Raw genomic sequence first — 24,914 nt, 5'->3', positions numbered from 1 at the left:
ACAACCGCCGCCACCTCCCTCCCTCACCCTTTACCCTGCTCCGGGTGGCGGCTGAGGCGGCGGCGCCTCTCCCCGGCGCTGCGCCCCACCATCGGTACTACAGCCGCGACGGCGCTCGTCCCCGGGGGACTCTATTTAGAAACGGACCGGGGAAGATGGCGGAGGCCGCGGAGACGGAGGCGGCTGCCGAACCTGCCGGCTTCAAGCTCCCGAGCCGCCCGGTGCCCGCCACGCCACGCTCGGCGGAGGGAGGCGAGCCGGGGCCCAGCCCGTCGCCCCCCGCCCGCTCGGCGGCCGCTCCGGCGGCTCCGCGCTACGAGGAGCCGTCGTGGGGCAGCCGCCCGCCGGCCGGTGCCGGCTACGGGCTGGAGGTGCTGAAGGGCGGCGTGGCGCTGGGCTCGGTGCGGCTGGAGGGCGGCAGCTGGTTCCTGGTGGGGCGGCTGCCCGGCTGCGCCCTGTCCCTGGAGCACCCCTCGGTGTCGCGGCACCACGCCGTGCTGCAGTACCGCGGGGCGGGCGGCTCCACCGACGGCCCCGCTGCCGCCGACGCCGCCGGCTTCTACGTGTACGACCTGGGCAGCACCCACGGCACCTTCCTCAACAAGGCGCGGGTGCCGCCCCGCACCTACTGCCGGGTGCGGGTGGGCCACGCGCTCCGCTTCGGCGGCAGCTCCCGCCTCTTCCTCCTGCAGGTGAGTCGGGGCCCGGGCGCTGCCCCAGGGAGCCCGGGTGGGGTGACTCCTGTGGGAGAGGCTTCCCCGGCTCCCGCTCAGGGATATACCCGGCTACCTCTACATCTCGTCGGCGTCTTGGGAAGGGGCGGGGTGAAAGCCCGTTGGTTTGGATGCTTTGAAAGCAGCCCAGTGCTGTTGCGGTTGTTTTCCTGGGGAAAAGCTGTCAGCTGTTCGGTATCCGCTCTGCGGTGAGGTTTGGGGTTGAAGGATGGAGTGGGGCTGTGAGGTCCCCCCGCCCCGGCGTGCTGGGCAACAGAGAGAACGGGCATGGCAGCTTCTGCCTGACGTGTGGTGAGAGCGGCGGGCATTCCTCTCCCTCATCAGTGTGCAGTGAGAGCAGAGGGCATTTGTCTCCATCCGTGTGCAACAAGAGCAGAGGCCATTCCTCTCCCTCAGAGTGATGTATCAGGAAGGCCTCTGTGGCAGGATGATGCGTCAGGACAGTAAATGCACTAATGTTTCTTCGTGATCAAGGGGAGCTTTTAATGGTAGGAACTTAGAAAGTACTTGGAGCGCCCTACATGCACTTCAGAGGTTTTAGTTGCTTGTTCGTCAAATTCTCTCACGTGGCCCTGCTAAAAAAAATTGTTGCATTCTGCCTTCAAAATATGGTTATGTTTAAGATTGATCTCCCTACAAGTACACAGTAATGCTCGTTTCTTCCCCCCACACCTTTAACAAGGATATTAAAACTAATGTGTTTGGGGATGCAAACCATAACAAATGGTCTAATAATTCCACTTTTTGAAGAGCACTATAATGATTTGTTTATGTTATCGTATATAATCTGCATGTGTGTTGAAAATACTTCTGTGTTTTATTTTAAAAAACGCTTCTATAAAGTTATTATTTGCGACAGGGACCCGAAGAGGACCAGGAGTCTGAGTCGGAGCTGACTGTGACACAACTGAAGGCACTGCGTAAGCAGCAGCAAGCAAAATTAGAAAAGACAATGTTGGGAGAGGACTCTGATGAAGAAGAGGAAAAAGAGGAGAGAAGAAGCGAGAAGAGTCAGAACAGTGATATGAGCTGCTCATGGGGAATGGGTAAGTGATGATGCACAAATCGGCTGATACACCTTGGAAGGTCTTTAAGCCAGTTTTCAGTGAATGCTAGGGTTGCAATTCCAGCTGGACGCCAAGGGTCGCAATCCAGTAGAAGTTCTTGTGTACAAATTAATCCTTTTCCTTTTAAAAAGAAGAGTGCTGTGACAAGGCAAGCTTACAAGACAACTATTCTAGAGCTCCTTTTAAAAGGGAGAAAGTAATTTGCTTACTCCTATAAAAGGCCACGAAACTGAGAGTTAGGTTAATGCTGTGTTTTGTTCCTGTGATGATGTCCACACTTTGGCCTGAGAGGTGAAATCTGATTGCCTGAGACTCATACGTAGTATAGTTGTCTTTAAATTTAAATAGGAAGGCCACATCTTAAAGCTACCTAAATTGTAACTGAGCTTTTCAGTACAAAATGAGTTGGTTTTTTGAATGCAAATGTATAAGCACATCCCTTGAAAGTGATAAAACTGCCGTGACATTCATCTGCAAAACTGTATCTTATAATGGAATAACTAATAGCAAAAAAGAAGTAAGGTGGGTTGGTTGGGGTTTTTTTATTGGATGCAGAAATAATATTTAAGATAAGGGAAATAATTTTAGGATGATGTAGCTGATACTTCTTTCAAACTAGCAAAAGTTGAAATATACCGGTGTTCTCTTTCTCACATTTCGCCTTTTTTTTTTTTTTTTTTTTTTTTGCACTTTGTGTGCCCCCTTCTAGGGGAGGATGCTGAGGAGGATGATGTTGAAGAAAACCCTATTGCTATTGATTTTCAGGATGTACAAGATGCCTTCTATATGAAAGATCCTAGGAAGGCCTTACAGGGCTTTTTTGACAGAGAAGGTACTTTTTTTTTTTTAAATTAATTTTTTTTTTCATTAAATTTAATTTTTTCTATTTATCAAAGTGTGACGTTTGTGCTCATGTTTCTGTTTGGGAATTAAAATGCAGGAGCTAAACTCTTCTGTTGTAATGTGGGTAAGGTTTTTTGTTTGGTCGTGTTTGGGGGGGAAGGTTGGTGATGGTTTGGGTTTTTTTGTTTTGGTTTTTAGTATGTGGGGTTTTTTATTATTAAAACTTAGCTCACCATTGTATATCTGAGACCTAGTTACCAATTCCTAAACTGGTAGTTGCAGAAAGCACCTTGTATTCCTCTGGAGTGACACTCAAACTACACCCATGCTTTGAAAAATGCTGAAAAATCCAAACCTGTCAAATTCCAGACTGTTCTGTTTGGAGATGGTTATCATGGTAAGATAGAACTGGAAAGTATAAAACGACAATAATGAATTGGTCTAAACTGTCGATGGTTGCTAGCGAAACTTACAGATGACTCACTTATTTGCTAAAGTGAAAAATTAATCTTCAAGATAAACTATCTGCGAATCCAGATTGTAAACTGTCGTTACTTCAATGTTGTTTTCTTTAACCCATACAAAAGCAAGACTGTTTTTTCTTTGAACTACGTATTCCTGAACAGGCCACTTAGAGATGCTTTTTTTTGATCTAAAAAAGCCTTGATTGTGAAAAACAACCAAATGAGCATAATACCAACTGAAGATCCCATGGCTTAAAAAAAAAAAAAATAAAAAAAATGAGAGAGAGAGAGAGAAGGCAAATTCAGTCCTTTGATATGTAACAAGGCCATTTTATCTCTTTTGTTTAACCATAATATTCTTCTCTGCTGTAAAGATTATTCCTGCTTATTTCAATTTTGGTTACTACATCAACGTTCTTTTTTCTGTCTAGGAGAAGAGTTAGAATATGAATATGACGATCGTGGGCACAATAGCTGGCTATGCAGGATCAAGTATGTATATCTCCATCACTTTTGTACATAGGAGCTGACTTCATTGAATTCACAAATAAAAGCTGAACTTGTCTTGTCACACTCGGCAAGGAGGCCAGTGGAATTGGACCTGAGCCCTGATACTGAGACAGAAGTTCAAGGATCAGTGCCTACTTCAATGTCTGCGCTCCTTTCTGGGCCGGCAGCATTTGGTTTTCCTTGGAGATGAAAAACAGGAAAGCAAAAGTCTAGGTTCTTTCAATTCCCCTTGTTTTGAGAAATGTGAAATTGAAATAAGAGAGAAGAAACTGCGATGCAGTATCTTTCAATTCCTAATGTGAGAGAGGAAAAAAAAATAATAATTCATTCTACTGTGTACCAAATTTCAATTCTTTTATGGTATAAGGCAGGTTTTGATGGGTTCCTGCAAGAGGCCACTGATGTCATCCTTTTATAGGACAGGAGAAGGTGAGGTGGAAATTAAGTCAACAGAATAGGTCTCAAATGGATAGGTACAACATTGCAATGATTGTACTGCTTAAGAAACCTTTGCTTCAGCAGGGAAAATATTTGTTACGAGTGTTGCATGTACGCAAGATACTGGTGCTTAAAATGATTTGGGGATTGAAGTTTAACCTTTTAACTTCTTACATTCCCAGTGTAGTGAATAGTGAAACAAAAATTTACTTGCACGCTTTAGGAAATCCATGCTTGTGTTTTGATTGATAGTGTATGAAAATATTTAACCCACAAAAACAGACTAAAGTGAAATGGAAAGAACAATGCCAATGTGATAAATAAAATATCTGAGTAACATCTGTGAAAAGCTGTTTGTGTCTGAGCTGTTCTCTGATCCTTCAAACTGAACAGGTTGCCTGTGGATGATGCATCAGGGAAGCAGCTGGTGGCAGAGGTTCTCCATTCAGGAAAGAAGAAGGAAGCAATGATACAGTGCGCACTGGAAGCTTGCAGGCTACTCGATGCTCGAGGAGTACTGAGGCAAGAAGCAGGTGAATAACTCGTCAAACGCTGTGATCATTCTAAAAGCCCTGAATTGGAGATCTTAGATTGCTCTCTCGAATTTGTTCTATTGCTCAGTGGTATGCAAATCATTTTGTTTCTTGCCTTCTCCCTTATCTTTCCCAGTATCCCGAAAAAGAAAATCCAAGAACTGGGAAGATGAGGACTTTTATGACAGTGATGATGACACCTTCCTTGATCGAACTGGTGCTGTAGAAAAGAAACGACTGAACAGAATGAAAAAAGCTGGTAAAATAGAAGAAAAACCAGAGACTTATGACTCCCTGGTAAGAAGAGTTATTATGACATGCCAGGCTTATTCTCTCGTATAGGTATTATTACTAAGAAGGAAAATCAAAAACATCTTTCTGTGTTAGCTTGAACTCTGTAATCATTTCAGGCCTTTAGCTCTCAATTGGCAAAGTTAGAATAAAATAGTAGGTTTTTTTGATTTATGGAAAATATCTATAAATACCTGAAAATATTGCTTATTTCATTCCAGTGGAAGCACGCTACCTTGCTTTTGCCTGCATAGTATTGTGTTCTGCTTTGTGGATCACAGCAGTGGGTGAATGAAATACCAGAGCAGGATACTTTTAAAATAGTTTTAAAGCATCAGAAAATAATTGTAAGCTTTCAAGTGCACAGGGCACATTCCAAAGAAGTATCTCATTCTGCTTCAAAGAATAAGCAGCCTGGACTGACAGGCGTATGACAACTAAAAGCCCTACGCAGAAAATAGGATGTGGGGGAGCAGGGATAGGGAGGGTTTGAGGATCATAGTGGTGGTGTAACTCTGCTGCAGAAGTGTTATACATATTGTTGTGTTTCAGAAAGGACATTATTTGAACAGTATGTGAAGGGACTGATAAGTTATTTAGGAACAGTCTAGACTAGAACTTTTTCAGCCCAGAAACTCCTGGTCAAAGATCAGAAGTAGAAAAATGGAGATAATTTGGTAGGATACTTGACTAACTCTTAAAAGGGGATTTTAAGAAGATAACAAGATCTTCTAAGCACGTTGTTCTTTCATAGGTCACAAAGCTAAATGAAGCTGAAAATGAGCTTTCTGAGATAACAGAGAAGCTGAAGGCTTCAGGGAAAGGTAAGGCATGAAGTTTATTTGATCGTAGTGCTTTACATAAAGAACAGTAAAGAGATGAAAATGTGTCGTATGGATTTCTGTCTTAAGCACTTTTGGGTTTTAGCATCCACTTTTCACAAAGGGGTAGGAAGATTTGCAGGTCACTAAGGTAGCTGGAGAGAGGATACTTAATGCTTTTCATCCAATAGTTTATGTACTGTGTGTATATTGTCACGTGCTAATGTATGCAGCTTTTTGCAAAGCAAGCAACATCTAAGTTAAGGTAAGGAGGTGAGTGTACAAGCTCCTGGAGCTTAAGAGGGTGAGTGTTATTACTGTTTATCTGCTCATATTAGTGAAACTGACACAATTTGAGGAACACTTTTTTTCTACTCCTTCCAAAATCCTTCATAAGGGAAGAGCAAACAACTGACAGAAAAGACAGCATCTTTTATTTCACTTCTCTTATTGTAAATGCACCTTAAAAAGGAAAGATGGGAAAAGAGAAGTGTTGACGCTTAGCCCATGTCTTCGGTGAACCTGCTAGCTTATGAGGGTGCCATTCAGGTTCTGGGATTATGCCTTTGTGTACGAAGCCTTTCCAAAGTGCTGATTGTATCTGGCGGTGAGTTAGATTTGAAAGCATGCTATACAAATAGCTGCATTTTGCTTTCTGTTACTGCTGATGTCTTGTGGAATAAAAGGAAGGCATGAAGGAAATGTGTTTAGGCTGGTTCTTCATACCTTTTTATCAGAGTTAGCATTAATAAAGGTTGCAATGTCAGTTTGTCAGAAGAGTTTCTCTCCAAGAAGCCTAGCAGCAATCTGACAGCAGGGCGCTCTTTTGTGCATTATATGGGTATGTTTCTTTCTAGTTATTCAGTTCAACATCAAAACTCATTTGTATCAACGATTTGTTGGTGATTGGTAATACCAGATCACTGTTCAGAAAACAGTACTGTTCCACTGAGCATTCTAACTGATGGGTCAGTTTAGTGTGTTTGAAGGAATCGTTTTCAGCATGACTGTACTGATAAGTAGTTAACGATTGACTAGCAGGAGAAGCTAATGCTTTATATTGTCCGAGACATGTAATTCCAAACTTTTATATGTTATGATGTGTTTGTTTCTGCTGGTACTGTTTCTCAACAAGACTGTTAAATCATATTGTAGTAGAGGCTGGGAGAAGGAAGAATCAGTTCATTTATAGACTCCTACTAACAGCATATAATTCTGATATACGTTATCGTGGTTTGGTAAATTGTAACTGGTTACACAGCTAGTTTAGAGCCTTAGAAAAATTGCAGTCTCAGCACTTATTGCAATACAGAGTAATTCTCTATTGGGTGTGAATTTCCTAGAACTAGGGCAGGCTAAAACATAGCAAAGATTGCATCATCAGTTACTTTGTGTGTTTGTGTTCTAGATACTTGTCTTTTCTCTGATTTCTTTGGATGCTTCAGGTTCATCACAGGTGTTGAGTACAAGTGTAAGTCAGGAGCATGCATATTGATCGTGGGTGGTTCTTACCACTGTCATGAGCTGTCTGGCAAAGCTGCTGCATGACATACAGTTCTGAAACCTTAACGTGCTTTAGCTTGCTCTAAAGGATTATTTGTAGCCTAAGGGCAAGAGTGTAGAGACACCAAAGAGTGAATGACAGGCTAAATTTCAACACCTTTTACTAAGCACTCGGAGAAATTAAGTGGTTGTCTAAAGGATCGCAGCAGAAGTTCACAAATTCTTCTCTGGAGTTCTTCAGAACTAACTACTGATGGACTAACTTGGTATCTCTCATTCACTGATGCAGCTGACTGAAAATCAAGTACGTCAGTCTCATCTTTGGTCGCCTGTTCAGAAGCAAATTATCAATAAGTTGATGGTGCAGCAAATAGCCCTATAGCTTTTTTCACTGAAATATAACGCCGTGATTGATTCACCTCCTAGCAATGTCAAATTTTATTTCAATAGTGTAGAAAACTGCTGCAACAGATACCAAATGCTGACAGTAACCCTGTAAGCTGAACTACCTGATCTTAGGCACTGTGGGTAGAATCAAGCAGAGAGTCCTATTTGCAAGAAGGGTAATCTGACTTGCTAAAAATCACTCACTGACTGAAGCACTCTTACACTGCTCTGCAGCTAAAGAAGCGAGCTGTGGAACTGTACCTTTAATTGTTCTGAATTATCTGTCTAGACACTAAACCTGATCTTTGAAATTTGGTGTTTAAATCAAATTATCATTCTGCTTAGGTCCTGCCTGCTATGAGTTTCAGACTCTTTGTTATCGCTACCTTTTCATTGATGGTTTTTGTCTCAGCTCATACAAATAGTTAAGAGGAAAAAGAAATGTATTTCTATCTGAATTTCTTTTATGACGTGTTTTGTCACCATTTATATTTGTGTGGACGTGGATGCTACAACTGTTTCTTTTGCAGCCTTTTAATTCTGTATATCTTTGAACAGTTACCATTATGGCTTTCATATATTTGCAAATTGTAAAACTGTTTTGTTCTAGATAAGTAATATTCTTTTCAGTTGAGTCCACTTGAGTCTTACCAGACTTTTTTCCAAATATCTAAGTCACGTAAAACTGCTTGAATATGGACTCTTAACAATAACTTATATTATTTCATTTGTACACGTTTAAAATTTCAAGTGCTGCTTAATTAGCTGAAGCTGAACTGAAAATAACTCATTGATCACATAATTATTCCTGTGCATTTATACATAAATGCTTATAATGCAGCAAATAAATACCGGATTTTTCACTTTTTGTATATTAAAAGGCATAAGATTCCCTGTCAAAAGGCCTGCTAAAATTCTAGCAACTACATTTCTCTTTGTATGCCTCCAAGTTATTTCTGAACACAACACAAAAACTTCTGAAGCATTGTTCAAGACCAAGAAAGGAGTTTTCCTGGGGTTTTTTGTTTGGTTTTCTGAAATCCGCGTGTTAGAATTCTGTATTTAGTTTACTTGGTCATTAGAGCTTGACTTTTTCCTCCTTAGTTTTATTTTAATTAGTCAAATGTGCATAGAATAATTAATATTTGAAATCAGGTGGAGGAGAAGGACTGTTATTACTCTTTTTCAAGTACAGAGCAGTGTTTTCTTGTTAGAAAATGCAGTCAAAACAAAGGTAAATTTTGTGTGATTGGCTTAACGTATGAAACTATTCTTCTCTGCACTCAGTCATCCAGGAGACAGCATTGTGTTGATTCATTTCTAGCTTTGCAAATGTTATTACATAAATGTTCCAGGAAAGCTAAAATGGCATTCCCCATGCAGTGGTGTGGGATTCTTTGTAGCTGTGTTTATTTCAGTCTGTGACTACAAAAAAAAAAAAACCCTTAACCCATTATTTTAGGGACAGCAGTGAAAAGTGAGATGGACAACCTAGAGTAGAGACGCTAACTTGTAAAGAAACATTCCATTTTAAGAGAGGTTTTGTTATCTTAGTGGATTAAGGTTTACTGTTGGGCTTTTGTTAGGAGAAATGGTTTTATCTTTCCAGGGTTAACAACCTCCATTACTTCAGCGTTCAACAGCAACTTGCGGAAAGGCCAGTTGTTGCTATATACCTTATTCTCTAAAGGCAGGATTTGAGGGGTACAACTCTCATCTCTCCACCTCTAACAATATGTCTCTTCCCTTCATCTTGCATAGTCCAGTCACAGCCAGCAGCTCAAGATTCCTTGGACGAATTCATGACCGAAATAAAATCAGGATGCACCTTAGACAGCGTGGCACGAAAGAAGCTTCACTTGCGGTCCTTTGAACTGAAGAAAGAGCAACAGAGACTGAAAGGGTTAATAAAGCTTGTCAAGCCTGCAGAACTGCCAGAGCTGAAGCCCCAGTAAGTCTTGGCTAAAGTGTAAAATGATTGCTTTTACTGTTGTTATTGTCCATGGGCACTGTGTAAGCCCAGTAAGTAGACAGTTTTCCAAACACAAAAGCAGGTCGGCCTTCCAAACTGCCTGGCTCATCTCTTTAAAGAGCTGCTGTGCCTTTTGGCCCTTGCTGCATCGATGGTCGAGGCAGACGCCCCACAACAGTGGAGTAAGAGTAAGATAAGCCCACACAGGGGACAAGGGATTGAAGCATGGTGTCAGCTTCATTTTGTTTTGGGTTTGTTTTTTTGGTTTGTTTTTTTTTTTTTTTCCAACCTGCATCCCAAAGGAACTGAAAAATTTTACGGTTATTATGTAGAACATGAAAACCACTTTCACTCCACAGAATGTACCTGGAAGTCAAGTGTAGTGGCTGTTCAACTTCTGCCTGGCAACACTGCTGCAATTCAAGTGGGCGTGTGCTGGGTTCATCAGCTAGTGGCAGCTTGATTATAGAGGTTTAATTACTTAATTAATTTGCTTAAATTGAGGTTTGGCTTCCGAGTGTGTTTATATGTGTGTGTATATATATATACACATACATGTATATACATATGTAGGTATGTGTGTGCAATTGAATTTGAGGGAATCTGTCTGATAGAGATATTTTTTTCATACATTTTTTTTTTTTTTTAATTCCTGTATGGCAAGTGTGAATCCTACAGCATGTGTGTAGGACAGAGGAGTCACCTCCTGCAGCTTCCTCCTTGGGTGCTCCAAGTGAGAGGGAAATAAATGCATTTTTAGATATCTACTTCTAGTTTGCAGATTTTTTTGCATTTGTAAATATAATACATTTCATACTTTGTGCATTGTTTTCCTTTGTATCTAATTTTTATTAGGAGTGGGAGTTACAGCCTGGAAGCAGAGAGCAAGCCTAAAAAGGTTACCCTGCCTCTCTTTGGTGCAATGAAAGGGGGGAGCAAATTCAAGCTGAAAACTGGAAGCCTAGGGGTAAGTTGGACTCCTAAGTACTGCGAGTCAGAGGCTATTTCTCACACACCTTCTCAGGCTATGGAGACTGTCGGTGGCAACTGTGTCTTATGACATGTATGGAAACAGCACAGAGGCACAAGCCTGCGGCAGCGGAAGGTGCACAGGGCAGCAGGCAGTGGCTGTCCCCCACCGTTTGCTGTCAGGAGTTGCCATTCTGTGGCCTTCTACAGTCAGCCTGCAGACATTTTTCCTTAAAACGTAACTACTCTTCATCCTGAGAGCATTTCCTTACTAGCTGTCTCTATGACAGCAATATGTGTTCTTTCTCCTGTAATGCATATCTGTGACATCTACCTCCATATTATCTTAGCACTGATGCACAAGTCTTTCTCCTGCAGAAGTTGCCTGTTAAGCGTCCAGAGATCCCTGAAAGCTTGTTGAAAATGAAAGATGATGGACCAGAGGAGGAGGAAGAGGAAGAAGAGGAAGAAATGGAGCAGGAGCAAGAAGCAGATGCAATAAACAGCAGAGCATCAAACCTGGAAATGAAAATGACAACAGAGGAAGAAACAGGAAAAGAAACTAAGGATGCTGATGGTTCTCCTTGCAATAACAAGAATGAAGAATCCCTTCTGGATGGTAAACCATTGGTTTTGATTTTTCCAGTAATGAAGCAGCGTCTGTTACTGCTGAATTTTTCAGAACTATGTGAATCTCCCAAGGTTTGAGTCACAGGTTCTACAGCAGATTTCTTTTCCATAGATTTTTGCCATGAGTCCAGAGTCTGCGTACAAACAGATGAGTTTCACGTGGTTCTGGCTGAAACTGTGCTTGGCAGTCAGTTTTTCGTGCTTTTGGTAGAAACATCGTGGACTCAAGAAAGGTCCTATTTTGATAAGCCCTGCTTTTATTCGATTGAGTGTCCATATGATAAAAAATACAATATATTGTTGGCAGGGAAGGTGACTTAATGTCTGTGTAAAGCTTCAGAGCAGTTTGTAAGGAGGAAAAATAATTTTAAAAGTGGTAATGGAGGGGTATCTTCCTTGTAGTTGTGTGGTATCTCAAATCATAGAATAGTTTGGGTTGCAGGGATCCATCCTCTTTCTATATTGACTTGATGCATTTGAAAACTCAGTAATGATGTTTCTCAGTAAATGATCTATTTGATGACAGAAACCAAATTTTAACTTCTTGTCTTAATGCTGGACAGGTTGCGCTTGAAAAGTATGTTTTAACTGGTCACAATTTTTTCTTTAATATTGTATTGTGATGGACTTGGTGGGTGAAATAGTTTGGAGGGCTTTTAAGAGACTCTTCCCAAGACAAATGTAGCCAAAAGTTCCCTTTTGTACTTCGTCTCAGGGATGGTAGTGCTCGACTCATCACAGTTACTGCAGAGTGCTCACCTAGTGCTTTTTTTATTTTTTTTTTTTTTTTCCCAGGGGCTCATTTTCAGCCTGAGCCAAAGATACTAAGGAATAAATCTCATTTGGGACCCTCACAAGAGAAATCTCAAGGTGAGCCGTACAATTTAGACTCTATTGTACAGAAGCATGTGGGTTTAGAAACTGTCTAAAGGAGCTAGTGTTGTAGAAGGAAACTTAAGCCTAATCTAGAGTTTAAAGTAAGAATCTAGAATTCAAATGAAGTACTGGGTTTTGCTTGGGAAGTGGTAAGTGTATGGTGAAGACAGGTCACTTCAACTACATTAACTGCTTTGGGATCCTTTGCTTATTTTTTTTTTTTTTTAAAAATAGCCTGAGAAGAGAAAAAAAAAATATTTTAATTTAGGAGCCTAAACATAATGCTTTTTCCTCCCCTTATTTTCTTGCCGTAGCACTTAACACAACAGGAGGACAGAACTTTCCTTTTATAAAGTGACAAATACTACATAACATTAGCGAATAGCCTGTTAATGACCCAGATGACACCTCTATGTGTACACAAAAAAAATAGTCATATTCTCAAAGTGAAGACTGTTTCATGTACTGAATATTTGGAGGAGATCTGCATAAATTTTCTGTTTTTTCATAACTCAGACTCATAAAAATATGTCATCCTGTCCTCATCTTCTCATCCATAGATGTAATCCACAATAATCTATTTCACAGATTAAGTGGCAGAAAAACCAGGCATACTTCTATCTTTCTGTCTTCCTCTCGTCTATGGTACTGTGAAATTACTTTTTAAAAAAAAAAAAATTTAAAAAAAAAGCATGTTGGTCCTGCGCATTTCCTAGTGTTTCCTTTCAAATCAGTCCCTGCAGTGATTACATGTAGATCATGTCTTTTTAGAAAATAAATATCTGCCATTAACTAAAAGTGTGTTACAGAATCCCAAATGCAGGACCTTATTAAACTGCGTTCAGGTATTAAACATGAGTTATTTATGAAAAACAAAAATACGTTCAGCAGTCTTAAGTATGAATTTTGTTGCGGTGAGCTGTCTTGGATTTCCTTTTGGATGTATCCATTTTTATGTGAACTTCCCATGAGCTTATTTCTGATAGAACTGATCGTTCCTGATGTGTCATAAAACAAATCTTCTTTCTTGCCAGCATCTGCGGCAGTGTGTAAGGAAGCTGAAGAGGCATCTGAGAAAGTTAAGAAAAACAGTAGCTCAAGCAAGGTCAGTTATGATACCATGACTCCTGTAGCTTAAGAGTTTCAAGCAATGATTTAGTAGTCTCTTTATTAGTGAAATAGTAACAATTTGATTGAGTATGACTTGGTGATAGTAGTGCTTTTCTGCTGACTAAGACCCAAATGTAGAATCACACCCTAGCATTGAACACCGATTTTGGAGTCTCCAATAAGAAGGTAAAGCATAGCATGTCAAGCATGATAGAGGCTCTCAAGTCAATCACAAATTTATTTTTTCATCTTATCACTTAGCAATTAGCAGAGAATGCTTCTTCTGAATCACAAGTGTTGTAGAACATAGGTACTCTCTGGGCTTTAGGAATGGCATTGCAAAACTTTCCTTGGAGAGTGGCTTGGCAAGTGTGTATTGGCTGATGCAGAACATGCTGGACTAAAATTGTAGCTGGTCTGTGTTGCCATTACCAAACCTCATCCTTCCCTGTAGATGTGGAAATAGAGAAGTCTAAGAGATGTAAGAGTGTCTTGCAACCCAATTTTTACTGAATTTGAGTAAATGTATGAGACAACGTTGCTCCTATGCATAAGCCTTGCTCATTTTGGGACGCAGGCAATTGTTCCCTTCCTGGAGCTGGGAGGGAACTTCTGTGACAGCATGCTTTTAGCCTGATGATTATTGTGAGGCTCTTCCCTTTGGAGTGCATCCCACCCTTCTGCTGACTGCCATCAAAGAAGATTACTGTGCTTGGTGGGCCATGAGTTCTGACCGTTATGACAATTTCTTTGTGGTGGCCATCTAATTTTAGTCCTGCACCACTTAAAGAAACTTAACTCCCTGCGCCCTGTGTGTGCTAATTGCCACCTTGTTCGTCCTGCCAAAGGAACCAAGGACTGGGTAGGCACAGCCTTTGGAATTGTCTTTTGTTGCTAGCCTATAAAGCATGTTGATAAAGAAAGCAAGAGTATATTTATAGTGTTAAAGCCCAAGTTATACCATTTTCCACATGAATATGGGAGAAGGAGGCAGCTTCTCATGCTGAAGCAGTCAAGGCAGCACCTCTCGTCAGCACAGAGCTCACTCTAACACTGAGCATTCTCCAAATACCAGATGGCTTAGCTGTATTCTCTTTCCCATCACAAATCACTTTTTCCATATGCTGTCTCTGCCTTTGGGCTCAGATCTCGCATGGAAAATATCAAGCAGAAGTCAGCTTTGGGATTATTTTTTTTTTCCCTCTGTTAATATTTAAGGAATAACTTTGAATCATGTAAAACTGGAAAAACAATTTTAAAGTGACTTTTCACAAGCCATATTTAAAAAGCGTTCAACTCTGTAGTCTAATGTTTTGGAAAACATTAGTCTTCTAAAAGAACTGGTTTAGAGCTTAAGTTGGGGAAGGAAAGATTTTGAGGGAATGAAAAATTGCTCCAACTGCATAACTTAAGACTGTGTCATGATACTACAGAGTAAGGCAAATCAGTGCTGAGTAACTTGGCCACATTTTGAGCTCTTAAGTCTTGCACTCGACAGTTGTATGACTTTTTTTTCTTTTGATAGCTACCTGCAGTTGTTGAAAACAAAAGTTGTTGAGAAAATGATGCTGATGTGGCAAAACTTAAAAATCTAGGACCAAAAAGACAGCGCTGTGTCAATATTTGAATTGCAAGTGACATGTTTCAGTTTACTTTAAACATTTCATTGATGCCAGTGTGATGTGAAAAAATTGTGGTTTCTTTTCTTTTGAAAAACTGTTACCCTTCTATAACAGCTGAACTTTTACATACTCAAATTTGAAAGTCATCTTAAAGCCAAAGTTTTCAGTGGGATTGCGCATTCAAATCAGTAAAGCACTCTTGAAAATCCTACTCCAAAGCTTTTCCCTGCATAAAGAAATTCTGTGTCAAATGACACTACCAAACAGTAGCGCGACAAGGCTAAACTGTCCAGAAGTGGACAGTTGGCAATGGTCCTGTTTTGATGGGGAGATTGGACTGGATGACCTTCAGAGGTCCCATCTAACCAGCATTTCTATTGTTCTGTGACTCTATTGGAAATAAACTGGATCTGTTTGAGGGCTTGATATTTCTTCTTTCCTCTGTATTATTGATTTCACCCCTGACTCTTGTCAAAATAACCCTCACCTTTTAGTATTTGAGGATGAATTAATGAGAGATTTAGTGGCTGTAACACGTTGCTGGAGGGGTGCGGCACCTTAAAAATCTCTTCTCTTTTTGCAGGGCCAACAAACTTTTTTTTCCTCACAGTACCCAGATGATGACCCAGACTACTGCATATGGATTCCTCCTGCAGGTATCAACCACTTCCTCAGCATTTTTAGTCTTGTAACTCAAGAATCTATCTAATAAGTAGTCAGGGTGTCTTTGTAACTTCCTGAGAAAAAAGTAATTCAGGAATACTTTACCCAGAACCTGATGTTTTCCGGCGTGTTATGCCCCATATTTGTTGTATTGCCATGCAGGTATCACTGTGAAATACAGGCCATATCTGTAGCATCTTCATCTCAATGGGCAGATACACCTGAAGTTTGTTTTTCAATTTTGTAACACCCGAGAGAGCTAACTCCATTCACATATGGTGATACAGTGATCTAGCTGAAAGACAAGCTCAAGCCTTCACGAGGGATAAATGCTCCAGCAATCTTAGTGTTCTCAGTTTTCATAGAAGTCTCTGAAATCTGAAAATCTTCACTGCAGATTTTTGCAAAAATCATTGGAATACAAACTTTGGGTCATGTGTTCTGGAGAGAAGTCTTGGTAACGCATTGGTGAAGGCACGCATCCAATATATGTTAAAGTTGAACACACTTTTTACTTTAGTTCCAGACTGTTTTTACCTAAGTGAGGTTATTCTCAAACAGTGTAATGAATTTTAAGTTTCTCTAAAATGGGAAATTCATTTTCATGCATTGAGGTTTTTGTAGTAAGTTCAAAGCTTAGCTTTCATTTGGTAGATTCATTACTCTAATTTTTATAAGGCTGTTGCAGGCTTGTAATATAGATAGGCTCCAAAGGGAATAAGAAAAATGAGAATAAATTTTACTGAAGAAACCTATAATCTGGTGAATCATCCTTCAATGAAAAGACTGCACTTCTCTGACATATGAATCCACTGGAACAAAATACCTGATTCAGTAACTGGGAGGTCTGATCTGGGATCGCCAAGTGAAGCTGTGTCTATAAGAGGGAGCTCCTTTGTCTGTCTCTGCCTGCTAATAATCAGACTCCTCTTCTGTCTAAGCTGGCATAATGAGGACTCCGGGGGGGCGGGAAGAGTGGGGGGAAAAAAACCCACAAAACCCAGAAATATATGATGTAATACTGACGCTATTAGTAAGGTTAAGAGGAATTATAAGTATAAATCAAAAGACTACTTGAATTGCAATATCCAGTCTGACTTATCCTCTCTGTGCGTGTCGTACTGGTGCTGCTTAGAGACTATTTCTTACTTGGGTACAAATTTATCTTGGATGAGGGGGGAAAAAAAATAATGCAACTCTTCCTCTTTGTCCATTAGGTCAAAGCGGCGATGGCAAGACTCATCTCAATGAAAAATATGGCTACTAAGCTTCAAGCGCCCCAGAGTACATCTGCGGTTTGAAGGACTGCTCTATTTTGGACTCTTTCACCGCACATTAAGTGAGGGATAAAAGAGTTGGGTTTTCAGCCACTGTTCCAAATTCAAGGGCATCAGCGGGCACTCTGGCTGTTACCTCTCCTTGTGAGTCCTGATTGTCTGCCAGATAGTAAAAGCCCACACATTCTTCTGGCTCTTCTTCAACTTTTAGCTTTGTCCTTTTTATTTTGGTGTAAAACTGTAGGCTTATTTTTCCTTTTGTAAATAAAAATATACAAAAAAGTATAAAAAAAAATACACCTCTGTATACTTACAGGCTTGATAAAATTTATTCATGTTGGTTTTACACAATTAAAATGAGAAACACTTCTGGTTTGCTTCTGTGACTGCTGCTTGAAAATACTGTCATGGTAAACAAAACCTGAACTGTGAGGGTTTTTTTTCTTTCCTGTGAAAAAAAACCTTCTCTTTTGAAAAGAAAACTGGTTTTGCTCCTCCCTCGGGCAGTTGCTGGAATACGAGGTATGGAGTGGACTGGAAAGGGTAAGCTGTTGGCATCCCATCAATGATCACTTAGCCATCCCCCAAGTAGGTTCACACGTGATACTCGCAGCCATGCACCACATGACAGATTTGAATATTTTCCTTTTTGGCCAGGTATATACGTCATTGGTCAAATATCTCTTTCTCCTCCAATGATAGCCATAAACCAGTGTGTGGACATGCAAGTAGAGGCCACCATATTATACAGATGGGGATCTACACGGTGATAAACCTTCACCTTTTCATCGCTTTCTTTCTCACACACTGTGTGAGAGACCATCGCCATAATCTTATTTCTGTACGAACTGCAGGCCTCCCTCCAAATGTGCACATCTTGCTGGCAACAGTAACGCAGTTCTTACTGGAAATCAAAGATCTCCTGATGGTCTGTGTACATGTCAAGAATGGCTTTTTTTTTTCCTTAAGCACCACACTGTCCACCCTTTGTGGAAGAGGGCCTACATAACTCTGATTTTCAACGGTGTTGAAAAAAATGGAGGAAATAACATTGGCAGACCTCAATACCCAACACTTACGGAAGACTGCTTAGTTTCATGGGTAAAAACTTTAAAAGAGTCTATGAAAATGAAAACTCTAGTTGCATATCAGTTTAGCACCCTGGGTGATTAATTACACACCCCGTTTTTCTTTCAGCAGCTGGCTGATAGGGTCCTGCATACCCCGCTCCCAACAGCTTTTACTGTAGCTGGGTGGAAAGTCTGATCATGTCTTAGCTCTCTCTGACTTTGTACTGGCCCAGTCTGAAATTTTTTTCTGAATTCATAATGCTTAAATTAACAGTAGAGGACTCTAGTTGAAGCTGTGCGTGCAGACAGCTTCGAGACTGAGCTAAGAAAATTCACCAGGATCGAACATCTGGTGTAAGTCATCAGAAACTTTCTCCACACCCCAAAAAAGTGCTTGGTGAGCCTCATGCTGCAATACCTCATTCAAATTAACAAACCTGTGCTTTTCCCCGTACTGCCTAGCCCTGAACCTCTGGACAGGCCTTTTCCTCCGCCGTGTGCGCTCTGTGGAAGCCACGGTTTGAGCTGATGTCCTCTCCACCACCCCCATTACATTTGAGGGTGGGGGTAAAGACAGACTTTCAAATACACTTGGGAGGACAGCAGCTTCCACCATAAGCTGTCTAACAGGATGCCCTTGACTGCATGATGCGTTTTCTGCCTCTTCTTTGCTGCATTCACCAATGGATAAAAAAACATGTGGCAAAGGCCACATCTCAGGTGTAACTGTAAGGTGCCCCACCACCATGGGCAAATTGAGCTCATCCCACCACCCACCATTCTCTGCGTGACACCTCCACATTATCCAGCTCTTCTGGTTTGCAAGGTCATTTTTTTCCAGGTGCCCCTGGGGCTTGGTGATTCTGACCCAGCACTGCTGCATTTTCTCACCACTTCTTTCAAAACCTCAGATTAGAGCAAGCAACCTCCAGATGGAGCTCATGATGCACAGACCTCACCGTGCCGTAGGTCTCCTCCGACCGCAAGGAGGGAATCCCGGCTGTATCTGTGGGTATGGTCCCCTGAAGAATGCTTCCTCTTCCTTATCTAAGGAAAACTGAAGCTATATGTAGCACTCCACTTTCTGGAATGGGAAGGAGCATTCATAAGGTCCTTCAAAGCATTCAAAGGAGCACAGCACCTATTTGGTTACCTACTTGTCGAACCGGGTTTACAGCACCGTAAAAAGCTACAGGCCGCAGAGAGATGTCATTAACAAGTAGACCGTCCTGTAGCCAGCTCACGGGCCTTGCTCCAGCATTCAAAAAGGGATTGTTTAAAACTGCTATTTCCTGCACAGAGCACACGATTAGTTGGTATTTTCTTTGCAACATGTGTTTACCTCATTATCATACTTACTTTCCACTGCCACAAAACTTCCAGTTCTGTATTCACCTAATAAATACTCTTAAATTTATGGGGCATCAGTGCCCTAAGGGCCACGAGCACCTAATATTTGGGCAGCTGCCTGCAAGATATTTTGGTTTGCAGTTCTATGCATAAAGCAATATATATTTTGATACCTGCATAACAATACATTCTGCTGTTCTGGGGCACAGAATTATACACACACACTCAGCATAGCTGTAGACGTGATATGGAGGGGGTTTTAGGTTCATTTTTTTACATTCTGAAAATGAAGTGCTGTCTTAGGAGCTCTCAGTTTCATTTTCAAAGTGAATGTGAGGTAAGATGTGAAAAGCGTTCTTTATGTTAAAGGAAAGGTCTATATATCAGCCCGATTTGCTTAATTATGCTTTTAAATTGTGGAAGTGTTTTGTTGATTGCGCAGCTGTGTGGATGTATACGCAGGTGTATGCACACTTTCAACCATGAATATATTGCTTTGTTTCTCTGCTTTGACCTGTTAAACCACTTGAAACTCAAGTTTATGCTTTTGCTGGATGCAGTCTGCCGAAACTGCACTCTTAGGGCATTTCAAGCGACTCGCCTGTTTATGCTGAGGACCTGTTTCAAATCCAGTTTCTTGTAACACCCAGAAATGAGATGTGCAGGCTATTCTTAGCTAAGAATAGCCCGCGTGTGATATGAATCCAGCTGCAGGTGATTGCTCAAGGGAAGTCTAATTGAGATTAGGCTCATGGAACAGCAGATCAAAACTCACCTGTGCTGGCCCCAGTGATGAGAGCGCTTGGACGCACAGCAGACAGCTCACCAGCTCCTCCAGGCTCAAAGCAAAGGCACGGAGCCTCCCTTTTTTGTAGGGATCATGTTTATACCCCTGTATATAGAGATACACTTGCTGAAGCTTTGACCGTACGGTCAGTATACAATGTATGCAGTTGGTTTGAATGCAACACGTGGACTCTGACAAAAATTGGTGTTCGTGTGAACCGCAAAAATCTTCATACATAAGGAAATTTTTAAGACCTGGCGAATGTAATACCAGCAAAGCAGAGTCTGCTTCAAAAGGGCGGTTCCAAAGGGAAAGATTTACCCAGCGGCTTCTTACACTTTCTTCTGTTTGTCAATCGATTATTTTATTTTCATGCAGAAGCCAGCGACTAGCAGACACCTTTTGAAGCCGTCCCTTGACAATAGCTTCTCCTGATTTAATTTGATCTTGTTCTATTGTCCCACCAGACTTGGTTGGGTCTGTTTTGCCGCTGCTGGCCCTCCTCTGTTCTGCCGTTGCTTCTCCTGTATGCTGAGTCCAGTTCAAGCTTCATTGCTCCCCACGGGGCAGAACAATGTCATGCTGAGCATCTTCCTTTGTTCATCTTCATCCTGAAGCCCACCTCCACTTTACCCATACCCCCAAACATCCCCTTCATACTTTTGTCCCGCTCCTGAGTTGCACAAGTGGTTTTGCTGGGAGTTGAACCTAACCAGAAACCAGCCTGAACCATGATTTTCTCCCTCCTCCAAGCAGAAACTGAATCTGAATCTGTATTTCGAAGTTTTGCGTGGGGCCTTCAGTCCCGGTGGAACCTGAACCAAATATGTTTTTGTTGGGCGCCTGTCTCCCAGCCGCCCCTCTTCTTTGGGAGCCTTTTTTGGGGGTCCATCCAGTGCAGAACACCGTGGGCGGTATCTCTGGCTAAACCCGGCGTTGCCCGGTGTGGCTCCAGCCCCAGCCCGCGTCTGTTGGCTGTGCACTTACCTCTGCCAGGAGTCAACCAAAAGGGCTGGCTCCCAGCCTGACAGCTGTCCTGGGCAGGAGCTACGTTTGCCATTCGAGCAGAGCTGGGCAGGCTGCTGGGTTATGAGCTGGCAGCATGAAGCAGCACAACACTAGGCAGCCGGGCAGCCAAATCTCTCCCTTGTTGTCCTCCCTAATCAGAGCAGAGTCGGGGAAGGTCTGAGATTTGCTCTTATAAATTTCTTTTTTGGGGGGGAGGGGAATATCAGAGCTGTCAGCTCGTGATAGGGTGGGATGACATTTCTTTGCAAAAAGCCAGAGGAATATTGGTGTGAAATCTTGTAACTTACTCGTTTGTCTCCTTATTCCCCAACCACAAATAACCACCCCATTCCCTCTACACCTCTTCAAGAAACAGCAATCCAGACTGCTCCATAACAGCAAGGCAGTAACATCCTAATTGCTCTTACATGCTAGGGTAATTATAATGGGGTCTGTGGTGGGAAGATGATTTATTTTCCAGCGTTGAAAGCACAGCTGTAAGTACACAGACCTTCTCTGTGCTTCCTCCTGAAACAGCTCTCTTGGCTTCTCAGGTGTCTCACCGCAAAACAGATGAAACCGTTTTCTCTCTCCAAATCAGCAGATTTGCCTAAGAACTGTCATCGGCTCTTGTGAAGCAGTCAGACAAGGAGACATGCCGTGAAGTGCTGATGCTCTGCAGATTCTCTTCTGCGGCTCAAAACACACAGACAAGCACGCGACATTTTAAGCGCAGGCCCAAACAGAATCAACTACTGAGATTGCATCCTGACTCACTCCTGACCTCTGACTCTCCCGTGGCATTTACCTCTTGCTGCCCGATGTGCCCAGCAGTAAAATGTGTCTAATTTCACAGAAATGGAGCTGTACTCAATGAGTGAAAGCTGGATCTCTCTGAAGGACACTGGTACTAGGTCTAGGACTTTTGTAAAGAGCTTTGTTAGCCAGGATTGAAAAGTGCCATTAAGTGTCTCCTCCCCCTGAAGGAGGGAGAGAGCGGAGGGTGACAGGATCTCTCCTGTGGAGGAAAAGATAGAATTCAAGTTATGCTTGAAATGACTACAAAAAAGCATTCAAGACATTTGGATGGGCTGCTGAGAGATAGCAAATAGGCAGGAGATACAATTTTATTATGCCAAAAAAAATATCCTGCTTAGCTCTTGTGGCACCTGGGTAATTAAAACCCTGCCTCGGATTAGGCCCAGGTTGTTCCCCAAAGACAAATGTGAAGATGTGCTCTTTTTAGAGCATGGAGTAATGGTTAGAGGTTACAGCTCTGACCATATGATTGCTTTTATCTCATAAAATGAGAAAAGCATGAATGAAAAAACCCTCTAACATCCATTAGGAGAGAACTGGCTGGGTAGTCCACAGGTACAGACACTTTAATCTCTTTTATACTCTATCAGAAATAGATTCCGTGCCTGTGAACACTGGCCATATATTTCTCTCTAATCATCCTTTCACAGGCTAGATCACATCAGCATTGGTCTGTTCAGGGATGGAACAACTATGAAATCTGGAGTGGCTTCCCCACCAAGAGTATTGCTTCACAGTCCAGCAGCTTCCTCATTTTTGCCTCTGTGCTGGGATGTAATTGGTCTTCATTCTTCTTATGGGTGTTAGCCCAAGATATATGCAGCTGTGCCCAAGAAAGTCCTGTATCCAGCAGCATTTTACAATAGCTCTTCTCCAGTCCCATAGAGCTGATCTGTGGTGGCTAGAGAGAGAGAGATGCAGAGTATCTACAACCAGTATTGTCATCTTGCTTAAAACCAATATAAAATTGACAGCAAAACAGATTTCAATGTTGTACCCTGCCTCCCCTCTATTTGGAATTTGCTGAAATGTGTCATGACTGTAGGGTTAACCCAAACCAGTAAAACTCTTTTAATAATGACTTGTCTTTGTCTCTACTAGGAGCAAAGATTTGCTTAATGTTCTGTTGTCTTTTTTAACAAGCATCCAGTGTCAATGGGACTTCATTAGAAGAAGGTTTTTTTTAACTACAGTTCTTGCTCCAATTTGTATTTTGTAATAATCATGTTCAAAGAGGAAAGAAATGTCATGTCCCAAGCCGGGGCGGGGGGGGATGCATCGAAATAATACAAAGGAACTGGAGCTGTGCAACAGCAGGAGAAGGAAGAAAATGCCAGATCCTCTCTGCAGCCACTCGGAGTTTATTAGAAATAGGAATAGCTGCACTGGGCCGGACCAAGGCTCCCCTTAGCTTCTTATCTCTTGGATGCTCAGAGGAAGAAGCGTAAGAAACCATGTGTGTGTGTACACTTATATGCATATATATGTGCATATGTATATACACACACACACGTATATGTCAGACTGTCCTCAGAGGTGCACAGTGGTAGGACAGAGGCAACAGTCACAAGCTGCAGGAAGGAAAATTCCGATTAGATGTTAGGAAAAATTCTTCACCATTGGAGGGGCTCAGCACTCGACTGGACAAGGGCCTGAGCAATCTGAGCTAGGCTGGGCTGGCTTTCTGGGGATTAAACATGATCACCTCCAGAGGTGGTTTCCACCCTGAGCTATTCTAATTCATATATATAGACACACGTACACATGCACGTGCACATACACATATACGTTTTTAAAATATATGAAGCTACATACACATATGTATGTGGTACACTCCCTCTTTATATTCTGTATGGAAAAGGGTACAACCTGTTGTACTGTTGGCTAGTCTTTTCAGTGAAAAGAGAGAAGACCTTTTAGACACGCTCCTCCAGACACACTCATTCAGTGCCGTTGGTCATGCAAATTTCAATGAAGAGATCGTTCCTTCCGAATTGAGTAGGGTTTCTGGCACGGGCCACTCTCAGGAAAGGCTTTGCAAAATCTGAGTTAGAACTATAATTTAAGTCAAACTAGAGAAAGCACGCTACAAAACAGCTTTCCACGACCAGCTAAGCTGCTGGATCTTTCTTTTGTGAGCCTGAGTAAGTGTTGGGCCAATGGATGAGGATGGTTGTTGTGGAACTGGAAGGTCAGATATTGGGAAAAATTATGACCTTTCTTCTGTAAGGAATGACAGTGTGAAATGAGCACTGTGCATGAGGAGTGAACGGGCTGTTGTCTCTTAAACTCTGGGTTAAGTTCTTGCTTCGGATCCTGTTACCTTTTGCACAGAAACTTAGTTTATTTCTACATTCCCTTCAGCCTAAAGCAATTTATAGCTCTCGTTCTTCCCCTTGTGAGTGGGTGGGAAGCTCTTATTTCAGAATCCTTTAAATAACCAGACTCAATTTCACCCTCATAAATTTGATCTCCAACACACATCCCCTTACTAAATAAGCAAATATTTTTCCTAAAACCAGTTTGGCTTATTCCTAGGTTGACCTTTTGTCAACAAAACATGAAGATATTATCGTGATTGGAAACACTTCTCTCAGGCCTATAAACCAGGCAAACAAAAAAGGGGAGAGGGGAGGGGCGAAGGGCTAGGGCTTAAAAACCTCATTTTGGAAATGTCAACTGGGCAACCAAGCAGCATGAATCATAAAAAACAGTGAAAGAGGCAGAGAAACAATGTGTGAACAGTTATTGCAGTGCAAGAGCTGGTAATTCACTGTATACATAACAAATCTGTCCGTTAAGCTGGGAAACAATATTTCACTTTTAGTCCCATGGCACAGCCAGGGGTTTTCCGCGCAGTGGGCTGGGTTCAGATGGCACGGCCTCCTCGGGTGAGCGAGGGTGGGGAGAAGCTGCCAGGGTGCCTTGCAGAGGTCCTCAGCTCGTGCACCGCCACAGGCAGCTCGTGCTGGCTTTTCCAGGAGGGACACCAACGATGCAAGAGGGTCCCTCCTCCAACCCAGCTGTGATGGCCAGCCTGGTGGGCAATTTTCACATGCCACAGGTGAGGGAGCAGCTTCTCCAAGGTGCCCGTCACCTTCCTTTGCCAGTGAAATTAAAGGTAAGGGGTGTTTGCTCTTCATTACCCCAGTGGGAATTATCCTCACCAG

At 42.0% G+C, this 24,914-nt stretch overlaps 2 protein-coding genes across 3 annotated transcripts in view; one reads left to right on the top strand and one right to left on the bottom strand.

The window, feature by feature from the left end:
• The first annotated feature begins 19 nt into the window (after window positions 1-19).
• On the top strand, window positions 20-17,004 carry SLC4A1AP (solute carrier family 4 member 1 adaptor protein). Its single transcript, XM_054194074.1, has 14 exons — window positions 20-692; window positions 1,594-1,780; window positions 2,511-2,633; window positions 3,540-3,600; window positions 4,450-4,589; window positions 4,726-4,886; window positions 5,635-5,704; window positions 9,353-9,542; window positions 10,419-10,530; window positions 10,911-11,151; window positions 11,958-12,032; window positions 13,073-13,143; window positions 15,354-15,426; window positions 16,651-17,004. The coding sequence occupies exons 1-14, from the start codon at window positions 156-158 to the stop codon at window positions 16,698-16,700; spliced, it is 2,091 nt and encodes a 696-aa protein (XP_054050049.1). The 5' UTR covers window positions 20-155; the 3' UTR covers window positions 16,701-17,004.
• A 4,375-nt stretch (window positions 17,005-21,379) lies between these two features.
• LOC128906603 (uncharacterized) overlaps window positions 21,380-24,914 on the bottom strand; it is a 95,426-nt gene continuing 91,891 nt past the window's right edge. Inside the window, exon 5 of one of the 2 annotated variants that reach the window (XM_054194079.1) lies at window positions 21,380-22,645. In XM_054194079.1, coding sequence (XP_054050054.1) covers window positions 22,436-22,645 — 210 coding nt within the window. In that variant the 3' untranslated portion in view covers window positions 21,380-22,435. The remainder of the gene's footprint in view (window positions 22,646-24,914) is intronic. The other variant, XM_054194078.1, reaches the window with a different exon arrangement.

Source organism: Rissa tridactyla, chromosome 3, assembly GCF_028500815.1.
Source record: "Rissa tridactyla isolate bRisTri1 chromosome 3, bRisTri1.patW.cur.20221130, whole genome shotgun sequence".
NCBI classification, from domain to species: Eukaryota; Metazoa; Chordata; class Aves; order Charadriiformes; family Laridae; genus Rissa; species Rissa tridactyla.
The sequence above is the reverse complement of the archived record's forward strand: the minus strand, read 5'-3'. Positions and strand labels throughout refer to the sequence as shown.